General features: G+C 53.1%; 1 protein-coding gene across 1 annotated transcript in view; it reads left to right on the plus strand.

Moving 5' to 3' along the window:
- Window positions 1-14865, plus strand: part of LOC140112468 (multiple epidermal growth factor-like domains protein 8) — a gene marked incomplete at its 3' end in the record, with an annotated part of 29173 nt that extends 14308 nt beyond the window's left edge. The window contains exons 18-24 of the mRNA XM_072132515.1: window positions 4483-4690; window positions 11481-11679; window positions 11752-11887; window positions 12007-12221; window positions 14295-14405; window positions 14475-14593; window positions 14661-14865. Of these exons, the coding sequence (XP_071988616.1) occupies window positions 4483-4690; window positions 11481-11679; window positions 11752-11887; window positions 12007-12221; window positions 14295-14405; window positions 14475-14593; window positions 14661-14865 (1193 nt within the window). The remainder of the gene's footprint in view (window positions 1-4482; window positions 4691-11480; window positions 11680-11751; window positions 11888-12006; window positions 12222-14294; window positions 14406-14474; window positions 14594-14660) is intronic.
- Window positions 14866-16963: the final 2098 nt, after the last annotated feature.

Consider the following 16963-nt stretch of genomic DNA (forward strand, 5'->3'; position numbering starts at 1 on the left):
CCGGGGCTGTGCCTATGATACTGTATGAGGGCTATACATGGTCCGGGGCTGTGCCTGGATACTGTATGAGGACTATACATGGTCCGGGGCTGTGCCTATGATACTGTATGAGGGCTATACATGGTCCGGGGCTGTGCCTATGATACTGTATGAGGGCTATACATGGTCCGGGGCTGCGCCTATGATACGGTATGAGGGCTATACATGGTCCGGGGCTGTGCCTATGATACTGTATGAGGACTATACATGGTCCGGGGCTGTGCCTATGATACTGTATGAGGGCTATACATGGTCCGGGGCTGGGCCTGTGATACTGTATGAGGGCTATACATGGTCCGGGGCTGTGCCTATGATACTGTATGAGGACTATGCATGGTCCAGGGCTGGGCCTGTGATACTGTATGAGGGCTATACATGGTCCGGGGCTGCGCCTATGATACTGTATGAGGGCTATACATGGTCCGGGGCTGTGCCTGTGATACTGTATGAGGGCTATACATGGTCCGGGGCTGTGCCTATGATACTGTATGAGGACTATACATGGTCCGGGGCTGCGCCTATGATACTGTATGAGGGCTATACATGGTCCGGGGCTGTGCCTGTGATACTGTATGAGGGCTATACATGGTCCGGGGCTGCGCCTATGATACTGTATGAGGGCTATACATGGTCCGGGGCTGTGCCTATGATACTGTATGAGGGCTATACATGGTCCGGGGCTGTGCCTATGATACTGTATGAGGGCTATACATGGTCCGGGGCTGTGCCTATGATACTGTATGAGGACTATACATGGTCCGGGGCTGTGCCTATGATACTGTATGAGGGCTATACATGGTCCGGGGCTGGGCCTGTGATACTGTATGAGGACTATACATGGTCCGGGGCTGGGCCTATGATACTGTATGAGGGCTATACATGGTCCGGGGCTGTGCCTATGATACTGTATGAGGACTATACATGGTCCGGGGCTGCGCCTATGATACTGTATGAGGACTATACATGGTCCGGGGCTGTGCCTATGATACTGTATGAGGACTATACATGGTCCGGGGCTGTGTGATCAGACTGTATGAGGACTATACATGGTCCGGGGCTGTGTGATCAGACTGTATGAGGACTATACATGGTCCGGGGCTGTGCCTATGATACTGTATGAGGGCTATACATGGTCCGGGGCTGTGCCTATGATACTGTATGAGGGCTATACATGGTCCGGGGCTGTGCCTATGATACTGTATGAGGGCTATACATGGTCCGGGGCTGTGTGATCAGACTGTATGAGGGCTATACATGGTCCGGGGCTGGGCCTATGATACTGTATGAGGGCTATACATGGTCCGGGGCTGGGCCTATGATACTGTATGAGGACTATACATGGTCCGGGGCTGTGCCTATGATACTGTATGAGGACTATACATGGTCCGGGGCTGTGCCTATGATACTGTATGAGGGCTATACATGGTCCGGGGCTGTGCCTATGATACTGTATGAGGGCTATACATGGTCCGGGGCTGTGCCTATGATACTGTATGAGGACTATACATGGTCCGGGGCTGTGCCTATGATACTGTATGAGGACTATACATGGTCCGGGGCTGTGCCTATGATACTGTATGAGGACTATACATGGTCCGGGGCTGCGCCTATGATACTGTATGAGGACTATACATGGTCCGGGGCTGCGCCTATGATACTGTATGAGGGCTATACATGGTCCGGGGCTGTGCCTATGATACTGTATGAGGGCTATACATGGTCCGGGGCTGTGCCTATGATACTGTATGAGGACTATACATGGTCCGGGGCTGCGCCTATGATACTGTATGAGGGCTATACATGGTCCGGGGCTGGGCCTATGATACTGTATGAGGGCTATACATGGTCCGGGGCTGGGCCTATGATACTGTATGAGGGCTATACATGGTCCGGGGCTGGGCCTATGATACTGTATGAGGACTATACATGGTCCGGGGCTGTGCCTATGATACTGTATGAGGACTATACATGGTCCGGGGCTGTGACTATGATACTGTATGAGGGCTATACATGGTCCGGGGCTGTGCCTGTGATACTGTATGAGGACTATACATGGTCCGGGGCTGCGCCTATGATACGGTATGAGGGCTATACATGGTCCGGGGCTGTGCCTATGATACTGTATGAGGACTATACATGGTCCGGGGCTGGGCCTGTGATACTGTATGAGGGCTATACATGGTCCGGGGCTGTGCCTATGATACTGTATGAGGGCTATACATGGTCCGGGGCTGGGCCTATGATACTTTATGAGGGCTATACATGGTCCGGGGCTGCGCCTATGATACTGTATGAGGGCTATACATGGTCCGGGGCTGGGCCTATGATACTGTATGAGGGCTATACATGGTCCGGGGCTGTGCCTATGATACTGTATGAGGGCTATACATGGTCTGGGGCTGTGCCTATGATACTGTATGAGGACTATACATGGTCCGGGGCTGTGCCTATGATACTGTATGAGGACTATACATGGTCCGGGGCTGTGCCTATGATACTGTATGAGGACTATACATGGTCCGGGGCTGGGCCTATGATACTGTATGAGGACTATACATGGTCCGGGGCTGTGCCTATGATACTGTATGAGGACTATACATGGTCCGGGGCTGGGCCTGTGATACTGTATGAGGGCTATACACGGTCCGGGGCTGGGCCTATGATACGGTATGAGGGCTATACATGGTCCGGGGCTGTGCCTATGATACTGTATGAGGGCTATACATGGTCCGGGGCTGTGCCTATGATACTGTATGAGGACTATACATGGTCCGGGGCTGTGCCTATGATACTGTATGAGGGCTATACATGGTCCGGGGCTGTGCCTATGATACTGTATGAGGACTATACATGGTCCGGGGCTGGGCCTGTGATACTGTATGAGGGCTATACATGGTCCGGGGCTGTGCCTATGATACTGTATGAGGGCTATACATGGTCCGGGGCTGGGCCTATGATACTTTATGAGGGCTATACATGGTCCGGGGCTGCGCCTATGATACTGTATGAGGGCTATACATGGTCCGGGGCTGGGCCTATGATACTGTATGAGGGCTATACATGGTCCGGGGCTGTGCCTATGATACTGTATGAGGGCTATACATGGTCCGGGGCTGTGCCTATGATACTGTATGAGGGCTATACATGGTCTGGGGCTGTGCCTATGATACTGTATGAGGACTATACATGGTCCGGGGCTGTGCCTATGATACTGTATGAGGACTATACATGGTCCGGGGCTGTGCCTATGATACTGTATGAGGACTATACATGGTCCGGGGCTGGGCCTATGATACTGTATGAGGACTATACATGGTCCGGGGCTGTGCCTATGATACTGTATGAGGACTATACATGGTCCGGGGCTGGGCCTATGATACTGTATGAGGACTATACATGGTCCGGGGCTGGGCCTATGATACTGTATGAGGACTATACATGGTCCGGGGCTGCGCCTATGATACTGTATGAGGACTATACATGGTCCGGGGCTGGGCCTATGATACTGTATGAGGACTATACATGGTCCGGGGCTGTGCCTATGATACTGTATGAGGGCTATACATGGTCCGGGGCTGTGCCTATGATACTGTATGAGGGCTATACACGGTCCGGGGCTGTGCCTATGATACTGTATGAGGGCTATACATGGTCCGGGGCTGTGCCTATGATACTGTATGAGGACTATACATGGTCCGGGGCTGTGCCTATGATACTGTATGAGGGCTATACATGGTCCGGGGCTGCGCCTATGATACTGTATGAGGACTATACATGGTCCGGGGCTGGGCCTATGATACTGTATGAGGACTATACATGGTCCGGGGCTGTGTGATCAGACTGTATGAGGACTATACATGGTCCGGGGCTGTGCCTATGATACTGTATGAGGGCTATACATGGTCCGGGGCTGTGCCTATGATACTGTATGAGGACTATACATGGTCCGGGGCTGCGCCTATGATACTGTATGAGGGCTATACATGGTCCGGGGCTGTGCCTGTGATACTGTATGAGGGCTATACATGGTCCGGGGCTGTGCCTATGATACTGTATGAGGGCTATACATGGTCCGGGGCTGCGCCTATGATACTGTATGAGGGCTATACATGGTCCGGGCTGTGCCTATGATACTGTATGAGGGCTATACATGGTCCGGGGCTGTGCCTATGATACTGTATGAGGGCTATACATGGTCCGGGGCTGCGCCTATGATACTGTATGAGGGCTATACATGGTCCGGGCTGTGCCTATGATACTGTATGAGGGCTATACATGGTCCGGGGCTGTGCCTATGATACTGTATGAGGGCTATACATGGTCCGGGGCTGCGCCTATGATACTGTATGAGGGCTATACATGGTCCGGGGCTGTGCCTATGATACTGTATGAGGGCTATACATGGTCCGGGGCTGTGCCTATGATACTTTTTCTCTTTGGCAGACTGGACGCAGGGCCCTCAGTGCCAGGAGTGTAAGCCCGGGAGCCACGGCAGCGCCACGCAGAAGGGATGCCAGGAATGTGCCTGCAACAAACATGGGAAACCCGAAATGGGTTACTGCAACCGGGAGACAGGCGTCTGCTACTGCACCGACAACACACAGGGAGAGCACTGCGACAAATGTGCACCCGGGTATTACGGGGACCCCAGGTACGTGGCCAGATGGGTGTCACTGTATAACATGACCGAGTACATAGTACTGATTATACTTCAGCATGAGCCCCCTGACCCCCATACACAGCGAGCTGCCATGTCCTGTGTGTCCTGACACCTTTCTATCATAGCCAGCAGTGGTCAGGGGTCAGCATGGGTGCTCTGACCTCTCTGTGACTACACCCCCCATACACAGCGAGCTGCCATGTCCTGTGTCCTGACACCTTTCTATCATAGCCAGCAGTGGTCAGGGGTCAGCATGGGCGCTCTGACCCCTCTGTGACTACACCCCCCATACACAGCGAGCTGCCATGTCCTGTGTTTCCTGACACCTTTCTATCATAGCCAGCAGTGGCCAGGGGTCAGCATGGGCGCTCTGACCTCTCTGTGACTACACCCCCATACACAGCGAGCTGCCATGTCCTGTGTCCTGACACCTTTCTATCATAGCCAGCAGTGGTCAGGGGTCAGCATGGGCGCTCTAACCCCTCTGTGACTACACCCCCATACACAGCGAGCTGCCATGTCCTGTGTGTCCTGACACCTTTCTATCATAGCCAGCAGTGGTCAGGGGTCAGCATGGGTGCTCTGACCCCTCTGTGACTACACCCCCCATACACAGGGAGCTGCCATGTCCTGTGTGCTGACACCTTTCTATCATAGCCAGCAGTGGTCAGGGGTCAGCATGGGCGCTCTGACCCCTCTGTGACTACACCCCCCATACACAGCGAGCTGCCATGTCCTGTGTGTCCTGACACCTTTCTATCATAGCCAGCAGTGGTCAGGGGTCAGCATGGGCGCTCTGACCCCTCTGTGACTACACCCCCCATACACAGCGAGCTGCCATGTCCTGTGTCCTGACACCTTTCTATCATAGCCAGCAGTGGTCAGGGGTCAGCATGGGTGCTCTGACCTCTCTGTGACTACACCCCACATACACAGCGAGCTGCCATGTCCTGTGTGTCCTGACACCTTTCTATCATAGCCAGCAGTGGTCAGGGGTCAGCATGGGCGCTCTGACCCCTCTGTGACTACACCCCTATACACAGCGAGCTGCCATGTCCTGTGTGTCCTGTCACCTTTCTATCATAGCCAGCAGTGGTCAGGAGTCAGCATGGGCGCTCTGACCCCTCTGTGACTACACCCCCATACACAGCGAGCTGCCATGTCCTGTGTGTCCTGACACCTTTCTATCATAGCCAGCAGTGGTCAGGGGTCAGCATGGGTGCTCTGACCCCTCTGTGACTACACCCCCCATACACAGCGAGCTGCCATGTCCTGTGTGTCCTGACACCTTTCTATCATAGCCAGCAGTGGTCAGGGGTCAGCATAGGCGCTCTGACCTCTCTGTGACTACACCCCCCATACACAGCGAGCTGCCATGTCCTGTGTGTCCTGACACCTTTCTATCATAGCCAGCAGTGGTCAGGGGTCAGCATGGGCGCTCTGACCCCTCTGTGACTACAGCCCCATACACAGCGAGCTGCCATGTCCTGTGTGTCCTGACACCTTTCTATCATAGCCAGCAGTGGTCAGGGGTCAGCATGGGCGCTCTGACCCCTCTGTGACTACACCCCCCATACACAGGGAGCTGCCATGTCCTGTGTCCTGACACCTTTCTATCATAGCCAGCAGTGGTCAGGGGTCAGCATGGGCGCTCTGACCCCTCTGTGACTACACCCCCCATACACAGCGAGCTGCCATGTCCTGTGTGTCCTGACACCTTTCTATCATAGCCAGCAGTGGTCAGGGGTCAGCATGGGGGCTCTGACCTCTCTGTGACTACACCGCCATACACAGCGAGCTGCCATGTCCTGTGTGTCCTGACACCTTTCTATCATAGCCAGCAGTGGTCAGGGGTCAGCATGGGTGCTCTGACCTCTCTGTGACTACACCCCCCATACACAGCGAGCTGCCATGTCCTGTGTGTCCTGACACCTTTCTATCATAGCCAGCAGTGGTCAAGGGTCAGCATGGGTGCTCTGACCCCTCTGTGACTACACCCCCCATACACAGCGAGCTGCCATGTCCTGTGTGTCCTGACACCTTTCTATCATAGCCAGCAGGGATCAGGGGTCAGCATGGGTGCTCTGACCCCTCTGTGACTACACCCCCCATACACAGCGAGCTGCCATGTCCTGTGTCCTGACACCTTTCTATCATAGCCAGCAGTGGTCAGGGGTCAGCATGGGCGCTCTGACCCCTCTGTGACTAAACCCCCCCCCCCCCCCCCATACACAGGGAGCTGCCATGTCCTGTGTGTCCTGACACCTTTCTATCATAGCCAGCAGTGGTCAGGGGTCAGCATGGGGGCTCTGACCCCTCTGTGACTAAACCCCCCCCCCCCATACACAGGGAGCTGCCATGTCCTGTGTCCTGACACCTTTCTATCATAGCCAGCAGTGGTCAGGGGTCAGCATGGGGGCTCTGACCCCTCTGTGACTAAACCCCCCCCCCCATACACAGGGAGCTGCCATGTCCTGTGTCCTGACACCTTTCTATCATAGCCAGCAGTGGTCAGGGGTCAGCATGGACGCTCTGACCCCTCTGTGACTACACCCCCCATACACAGCGAGCTGCCATGTCCTGTGTCCTGACACCTTTCTATCATAGCCAGCAGTGGTCAGATGTCAGCATGGACGCTCTGACCCCTCTGTGACTACACCCCCCATACACAGCGAGCTGCCATGTCCTGTGTCCTGACACCTTTCTATCATAGCCAGCAGTGGTCAGATGTCAGCATGGACGCTCTGACCCCTCTGTGACTACACCCCCCATACACAGCGAGCTGCCATGTCCTGTGTCCTGACACCTTTCTATCATAGCCAGCAGTGGTCAGGGGTCAGCATGGGCGCTCTGACCCCTCTGTGACTACACCCCCCATACACAGCGAGCTGCCATGTCCTGTGTGTCCTGACACCTTTCTATCATAGCCAGCAGTGGTCAGGGGTCAGCATGGGTGCTCTGACCCCTCTGTGACTACACCCCCCATACACAGCGAGCTGCCATGTCCAGTGTGTCCTGATACCTTTCTATCATAGCCAGCAGTGGTCAGGGGTCAGCATGGGTGCTCTGACCCCTCTGTGACTACACCCCCCATACACAGCGAGCTGCCATGTCCTGTGTGTCCTGACACCTTTCTATCATAGCCAGCAGTGGTCAGGGGTCAGCATGGGCGCTCTGACCTCTCTGTGACTACACCCCCCATACACAGCGAGCTGCCATGTCCTGTGTGTCCTGACACCTTTCTATCATAGCCAGCAGTGGTCAGGGGTCAGCATGGGAGCTCTGACCCCTCTGTGACTACACCCCCATACACAGCGAGCTGCCATGTCCTGTGTCCTGACACCTTTCTATCATAGCCAGCAGTGGTCAGGGGTCAGCATGGGTGCTCTGACCCCTCTGTGACTACACCCCCCATACACAGCGAGCTGCCATGTCCTGTGTGTCCTGACACCTTTCTATCATAGCCAGCAGTGGTCAGGGGTCAGCATGGGCACTCTGACCTCTCTGTGACTACACCCCCATACACAGCGAGCTGCCATGTCCTGTGTGTCCTGACACCTTTCTATCATAGCCAGCAGTGGTCAGGGGTCAGCATGGGTGCTCTGACCCCTCTGTGACTTCACCCCCCATACACAGCGAGCTGCCATGTCCTGTGTGTCCTGACACCTTTCTATCATAGCCAGCAGAGATCAGGGGTCAGCATGGGCGCTCTGACCCCTCTGTGACTACACCCCCCATACACAGCGAGCTGCCATGTCCTGTGTGTCCTGACACCTTTCTATCATAGCCAGCAGTGGTCAGGGGTCAGCATGGGCGCTCTGACCCCTCTGAGACTACACCCCCCATACACAGCGAGCTGCCATGTCCTGTGTGTCCTGACACCTTTCTATCATAGCCAGCAGTGGTCAGGGGTCAGCATGGGTGCTCTGACCCCTCTGTGACTACACCCCCATACACAGCGAGCTGCCATGTCCTGTGTGTCCTGACACCTTTCTATCATAGCCAGCAGTGGTCAGGGGTCAGCATGGCAGCTCTGACCCCTCTGTGACTACACCCCCCATACACAGCGAGCTGCCATGTCCTGTGTGTCCTGACACCTTTCTATCATAGCCAGCAGTAGTCAGGGGTCAGCATGGGTGCTCTGACCCCTCTGTGACTACACCCCCCATACACAGCGAGCTGCCATGTCCTGTGTGTCCTGACACCTTTCTATCATAGCCAGCAGTGGTCAGGGGTCAGCATGGGCGCTCTGACTCCTCTGTGACTACACCCCCCATACACAGCGAGCTGCCATGTCCTGTGTGTCCTGACACCTTTCTATCATAGCCAGCAGTGGTCAGGGATCAGCATGTGGCGCTCTGACCCCTCTGTGACTACACCCCCCATACACAGCGAGCTGCCATGTCCTGTGTCCTGACACCTTTCTATCATAGCCAGCAGTGGTCAGGGGTCAGCATGGGTGCTCTGACCCCTCTGTGACTACACCCCCATACACAGGGAGCTGCCATGTCCTGTGTGTCCTGACACCTTTCTATTATAGCCAGCAGTGTTCAGGGGTCAGCATGGGCGCTGTGACCCCTCTGTGACTACACCCCCATACACAGCGAGCTGCCATGTCCTGTGTGTCCTGACACCTTTCTATCATAGCCAGCAGTGGTCAGTGGTCAGCATGGGTGCTCTGACCTCTCTGTGACTACACCCCCCATACACAGCGAGCTGCCATGTCCTGTGTGTCCTGACACCTTTCTATCATAGCCAGCAGTGGTCAGGGGTCAGCATGGGCGCTCTGACCTCTCTGTGACTACACCCCCATACACAGCGAGCTGCCATGTCCTGTGTCCTGACACCTTTCTATCATAGCCAGCAGTGGTCAGGGGTCAGCATGGGAGCTCTGACCTCTCTGTGACTACACCCCCATACACAGCGAGCTGCCATGTCCTGTGTCCTGACACCTTTCTATCATAGCCAGCAGTGGTCAGGGGTCAGCATGGGCGCTCTGACCCCTCTGTGAGTACACCCCCCATACACAGCGAGCTGCCATGTCCTGTGTGTCCTGACACCTTTCTATCATAGCCAGCAGTGGTCAGGGGTCAGCATGGGTGCTCTGACCCCTCTGTGACTACACCCCCATACACAGCGAGCTGCCATGTCCTGTGTGTCCTGACACCTTTCTATCATAGCCAGCAGTGGTCAGGGGTCAGCATGGGCGCTCTGACCTCTCTGTGACTACACCCCCCATACACAGCGAGCTGCCATGTCCTGTGTGTCCTGACACCTTTCTATCATAGCCAGCAGTGGTCAGGGGTCAGCATGGGCGCTCTGACCCCTCTGTGAGTACACCCCCCATACACAGCGAGCTGCCATGTCCTGTGTGTCCTGACACCTTTCTATCATAGCCAGCAGTGGTCAGGGGTCAGCATGGGTGCTCTGACCCCTCTGTGACTACACCCCCATACACAGCGAGCTGCCATGTCCTGTGTCCTGACACCTTTCTATCATAGCCAGCAGTGGTCAGGGGTCAGCATGGGCGCTCTGACCTCTCTGTGACTACACCCCCCATACACAGCGAGCTGCCATGTCCTGTGTGTCCTGACACCTTTCTATCATAGCCAGCAGTGGTCAGGGGTCAGCATGGGGGCTCTGACCTCTCTGTGACTACACCCCCATACACAGCGAGCTGCCATGTCCTGTGTCCTGACACCTTTCTATCATAGCCAGCAGTGGTCAGGGGTCAGCATGGGTGCTCTGACCCCTCTGTGACTACACCCCCCATACACAGCGAGCTGCCATGTCCTGTGTGTCCTGACACCTTTCTATCATAGCCAGCAGTGGTCAGGGGTCAGCATGGGCGCTCTGACCCCTCTGTGACTACACCCCCCATACACAGCGAGCTGCCATGTCCTGTGTGTCCTGACACCTTTCTATCATAGCCAGCAGTGGTCAGGGGTCAGCATGGGCGCTCTGACCCCTCTGTGACTACACCCCCCATACACAGCGAGCTGCCATGTCCTGTGTGTCCTGACACCTTTCTATCATAGCCAGCAGTGGTCAGGGGTCAGCATGGGTGCTCTGACCCCTCTGTGACTACACCCCCCATACACAGCGAGCTGCCATGTCCTGTGTGTCCTGACACCTTTCTATCATAGCCAGCAGTGGTCAGGGGTCAGCATGGGCGCTCTGACCCCTCTGTGACTACACCCCCCATACACAGCGAGCTGCCATGTCCTGTGTCCTGACACCTTTCTATCATAGCCAGCAGTGGTCAGGGGTCAGCATGGGCGCTCTGACCCCTCTGTGACTACACCCCCCATACACAGGGAGCTGCCATGTCCTGTGTCCTGACACCTTTCTATCATAGCCAGCAGTGGTCAGGGGTCAGCATGGGCGCTCTGACCCCTCTGTGACTACACCCCCCATACACAGCGAGCTGCCATGTCCTGTGTCCTGACACCTTTCTATCATAGCCAGCAGGGGTCAGGGGTCAGCATGGGCGCTCTGACCCCTCTGTGACTAAACCCCCCCATACACAGCGAGCTGCCATGTCCTGTGTGTCCTGACACCTTTCTATCATAGCCAGCAGTGGTCAGGGGTCAGCAGTGGTCAGGGGTCAGCAGTGGTCAGGGGTCAGCAGTGGTCAGGGGTCAGCAGTGGTCAGGGGTCAGCAGTGGTCAGGGGTCAGCAGTGGTCAGGGGTCAGCAGTGGTCAGGGGTCAGCAGTGGTCAGGGGTCAGCATGGGGCTCTGCATTGTGTAATCTGAGGATGCATGTGATTACTTCCCCAGGAATGGAGGGACGTGTTACTTGGAGTGTCAGGGTCGGCAGCTCCTCTCTCGGGTCTCGTCTTCTGCCCTGGGTTCTCCTGGGGGGTCGTATTGTCTGTGGATGCTGAGCGTCTCGTCTCGCGCTGAGCCTTGCCACCCTGAAGCCAGTTGTCCGCGGCTCAGCCTCAGCCTGCAGCCGGACTTCAGTATCCCGTGCATGGTGAGCCCCGTCCTCCATATTGTGCCGCCATATTGATCTTCCCGTCTGACATTCGCCCTCCTCCCGTTGCAGCACAGTTACGTTTACGTCTTTGATGGGATCCCGGCTTTCCTGGACACGGGGCTCCTGCAGTCGGATCGCAGCTTATTGGGGGCATTTTGTGGACGAGGTCGGGGGGAGACTCCACTTACTGTAGAGGCCACCACAGGTGAGTGTACATGGCTGTACTTACCTCTCCCTTTACCCTTCTCATGTTATACTTGTCTGGTTCTGTTGGATCCAGTCTTCTCTTTGCTGTGTCTTATATATAATCCGGTGTCTCGCCAGGCGTCCTCGTGGTGTATTACGAAGCAAATAACACGGAGCCGAGCGGGTTCAATGCCACGTACACGGTCCACGAATGTCACCCGCCGTGCGGTCCCAACAGGGTGTGCCGGGGGCAGAGCTGCGTCTGCAGGAGCCCGCTGTCCGGCCCCTACTGTCTGCGCAACGTGTGTCCCAGAAACTGCTCCGTGGAGGAGGAGAAGGGAGTCTGCAACCAGGTGAGAGCCCCCTGAGCACAGGCCAAGGGTCCGGGGGTTACAGGGGTGGTCCAGGGGTATTGCCTTAGAAGACAAGGAATTTTTGAGGCCCTTTATTCCCTCCTGTGCCTTTCCTCCACTGGGAGAGGACACAGGACAGAAGGTGGCGGCTCCGGCTGAGGTCAGCGGGGCGAGGTCAGCGGGGCGAGGTCAGCGGGGCGAGGTCAGCGGGGCGAGGTCAGCGGGGCGAGGTCAGAGGGGCGAGGTCAGCGGGGCGAGGTCAGCGGGGCGAGGTCAGCGGGGCGAGGTCAGAGGGTGAGGTCAGCGCTTTCTCTCTGGCTCTGAAGCGGAGGCTGGTCACATGACCTGCAGCTTCGCCACACAGCAGAGAGCGCAGTGGTGATGGGAATTCCGGCTCTTCGTAGTGATCCGGCTCATTAGGCTCCGCTCAGTAAGTAGATCCGGCTCTTATGGCTCCTGAACAGCTCACTATTAAATATATAACAGGGAGCCGAAGGCCAGTCAGTCACCCCACATCACACAACTTTTAACCCAATTTTATCGGGGTTAAAGGGGGGAGTGGTATGACTTTTTTTGGAGGGAGAGGGGTTTAGTGAGCCATTGGCTCACTGAGGGGAAGCGGCTCAGGTCGTTCACGCAACTGAGCCGGCTCTTTGTGCCCGAGGGACCCATCACTAGAGCAGAGCTTCCTGCTCCTCTGCACCTGCAACATTGTATCATATAACCAGGAAATATCCACATCCTGTATCGTTAGTGTGATCATTACATAAACTTCACCTGATACGAGAAGTGGAAACCGGGCGCAACGTGCAGAATAACCTAATAAAGAAATAATCTGCTCTTACTAGATTTACAGTATATGTGCTGTGTATTATATATAGATATGGGGCTATATACAGTATATATACATACTACATATCATATCCTAAATCCATATACAATACTTATCAGGACACGCTATATGTTCATATATACTGTATATGTCTCTACACCCTATAAATATACATGGTCAAGATATCTACTGTACATGGATTTAGGATATGAATATATAGTACAGGCGGTCCCCTACTTAAGGACACCCGACTTACAGACAACCCATAGTTACAGACGGACCCCTCTGCCCACTGTGACCTCTGGTGACCTCTCTGGATGTTACTATAGTCCCAGACTGCAATGATCAGCTGTAAAATGTCTGTAATGAAGCTTTATTGATAATTCTTGGTCCAATTACACCAAAAATTTTGAAACTCCAATTGTCACTGGGGCAAAAGAAAAAAAATTGTTTAGAACGTCAATTATAAAATATACAGTTTCGACTTACATACAAATTCAACTTGGGAACAAACCTCCGGACCCTATCTTGTATGTAACCCGGGGACTGCCTGTACATAGCTAAAAGTTTTGGCTGGGATTACAATGGTAAAATATACAGTTCCGACTTACATACAAACTCAACTTTAAAACAAACCTACCGACCCTATCTTGTATGTAACCCGGGGACTGCCTGTATGGTGTATAGATAATATATGGAGTACAGGCAGTCCCCGGGTTACGTACAAGATAGGGTCTGTAGGTTTGTTCTTAAGTTGAGTTTGTATGTAAGTCGGAACTGTATATTTTATCATTGTAATCCCAGCCTGAACTTTTTTGGTCTCTGTGACAATTGGATTTTAAAAATGTAGGATTGTCATAAGAATCAGGAGTAACACTAAAGCTTCATTACAGACGCCGGTGATAACTGTTACAGCTGATTATTGTAGCCTAGGACTAAAGTACAGGAAATTACCAAAATTCAGAGGTCTGTGTGTAACTAGGGGTCGTATGTAAGTCAGGTGTTCTTATTAGGGGACTGCCTGTATATAGATAATAGATAAACGGGTTCAAAGCAGCCAAACGCACGGTAAACAGTAAAAACGGATGCGTTTTTAAACGAATTGAAAATGCATGCTCTCAAACGGAGCAGAAAGGCCACGAGTGGCATCACCCTTAGGACATGTTGGAGAGGTCCAGGTTGTAGTGGTTCTGGAGGTCCAGGGCCGGATAGACATTTCTGTGTTTGTGTCCTTTCCCTAGACCCTGGGCGTCTGCTTCTGCTCTCCGGGTTACGCCGGGGAGGACTGCTCGGTGCGATTGGACTCTGGGAAGATTGTGTGGGAGAGTCTGATGGACCCGCAGCTGACAGCAGTAAGTGTTGTAGATGATATCCTCTCTCTCTGTGTGTGTGCGGTGTCTGCAGCTTGTGTGTCTCTGCAGGATACAGCCAGTCGCTTCTTACACCGGCTGGGGCACACCATGGTGGAGGGGCCGGATCACACCCTCTGGATGTTCGGGGGTCTGTCTCTGAGGGACGGGGTGCTGGGCAGCGTCTATAGGTAGGTGTCACCCCCCCCTCGCTGCATACGTATAGCGGGATTATTCCTGACTTGCTGATCCCTGCAGATATTCCATCTCTGAGCGTCGCTGGACCCAGATGTTGGCGGGCACGGAGGGCGGCGGTCCCGGGCCCAGTCCTCGTTACTTCCATGCCGCAGCCTATAACCCCCTGCGCAATGCCATGTACGTCATGGGGGGTCTCACCAACTACGGGGCCTACAGCGACTTCTGGGTGTTAAACCTCACGACCCTGCAGTGGAGGAAAGACCTGGTGAGTGCTCAGCCCTTTATAGGAAATCTACCATGTGATTTCATGCATTGTGAAGCAAACACACCCTGAGACTGCTGCAGCTACACTGATGCAGGAACATATCTTGTTTAATCTCTGAGCTGAGTGGTTTTGCTGAAAAAACAATTATAACATTATGATAATGAGCCTCTGTGGCTCCTGTGCCTGCGTCTGCCCTTCTCCTCTAACCCTGCACCAGAGGATGACGTAAGCACTGTGTAGTCCCTGCCAGGCAGAAGTAATCAATCGCTGCACCATCCCCAGCTGCTGTGTGCGAGTCATCCAGCTCAGTGTGATTAGTCCTGTCTGGACAGTTCAGGAAGCTCCGTGTGTAATGTGTTTATGTAGGCAGCCAGAGCACCCAGCTTTCCCAAGGTCCTGAATGTTATAATTGATTTTTCAGCAAAACCACTCAGCACAGGGATTAAACAAGATATGTTTCTGCATCAGTGTAGCTACAGCATTCTCAAGGTATGTTTGCTTCATTATGGATGCAATCAAATGGTAGATTTTCTGTTTCAGTGCTGTGTGTGTATATATAGCAGTGCTGAGTGTGTGTATATATAGCAGTGCTGAGTGTGTGTATATATAGCAGTGCTGAGTGTGTGTATATATAGCAGTGCTGTGTGTGTGTATATATAGCAGTGCTGTGTGTGTGTATATAGCAGTTCTGTGTGTGTGTGTATATATAGCAGTGCTGTGTGTGTGTATATATAGCAGTGCTGAGTGTGTGTATATATAGCAGTGCTGTGTGTGTGTATATATAGCAGTGCTGTGTGTGTGTATATATAGCAGTGCTGTGTGTGTGTATATATAGCAGTGCTGTGTGTGTGTATATATAGCAGTGCTGTGTGTGTGTATATAGCAGTGCTGAGTGTGTGTATATAGCAGTGCTGAGTGTGTGTATATAGCAGTGCTGAGTGTGTGTATATAGCAGTGCTGTGTGTGTGTATATATAGCAGTGCTGAGTGTGTGTATATATAGCAGCGCTGAGTGTGTGTATATATAGCAGCGCTGAGTGTGTGTATATATAGCAGCGCTGAGTGTGTGTATATATAGCAGTGCTGTGTGTGTGTATATATAGCAGTGCTGAGTGTGTGTATATATAGCAGTGCTGAGTGTGTGTATATATAGCAGTGCTGTGTGTGTGTATATATAGCAGTGCTGTGTGTGTGTATATATAGCAGTGCTGTGTGTGTGTATATATAGCAGTGCTGTGTGTGTGTATATATAGCAGTGCTGAGTGTGTGTGTATATATAGCAGTGCTGAGTGTGTGTATATATAGCAGTGCTGTGTGTGTGTATATATAGCAGTGCTGTGTGTGTGTGTATATATAGCAGTGCTGTGTGTGTGTGTATATATAGCAGTGCTGTGTGTGTGTGTATATATAGCAGTGCTGTGTGTGTGTATATATAGCAGTGCTGTGTGTGTGTGTATATATAGCAGTGCTGAGTGTGTGTATATATAGCAGTGCTGTGTGTGTGTATATAGCAGTGCTGAGTGTGTGTATATATAGCAGTGCTGTGTGTGTGTATATATAGCAGTGCTGAGTGTGTGTATATATAGCAGTGCTGTGTGTGTGTATATATAGCAGTGCTGAGTGTGTGTGTATATATAGCAGTGCTGTGTGTGTGTATATATAGCAGTGCTGAGTGTGTGTGTATATATAGCAGTGCTGTGTGTGTGTATATATAGCAGTGCGGAGTGTGTATATACAGCAGTGCGGAGTGTGTATATACAGCAGTGCGGAGTGTGTATATACAGCAGTGCGGAGTGTGTATATACAGCAGTGCGGAGTGTGTATATACAGCAGTGCGGAGTGTGTATATACAGCAGTGCGGAGTGTGTATATATAGCAGTGCTGAGTGTGTGTGTGTATATATAGCAGTGCTGAGTGTGTGTGTGTATATATAGCAGTGCTGAGTGTGTGTGTGTATATATAGCAGTGCTGTGTGTGTGTATATATAGCAGTGCTGTGTGTGTGTATATATAGCAGTGCTGTGTGTGTGTATATATAGCAGTGCTGTGTGTGTGTATATATAGCAGTGCGGAGTGTGTGTGTATACAGCGGCGCAGAGT

The sequence above is a fragment of the Engystomops pustulosus genome, unplaced genomic scaffold (genome assembly GCF_040894005.1).
Source record: "Engystomops pustulosus unplaced genomic scaffold, aEngPut4.maternal MAT_SCAFFOLD_801, whole genome shotgun sequence".
Lineage (NCBI taxonomy): Eukaryota > Metazoa > Chordata > Amphibia > Anura > Leptodactylidae > Engystomops > Engystomops pustulosus.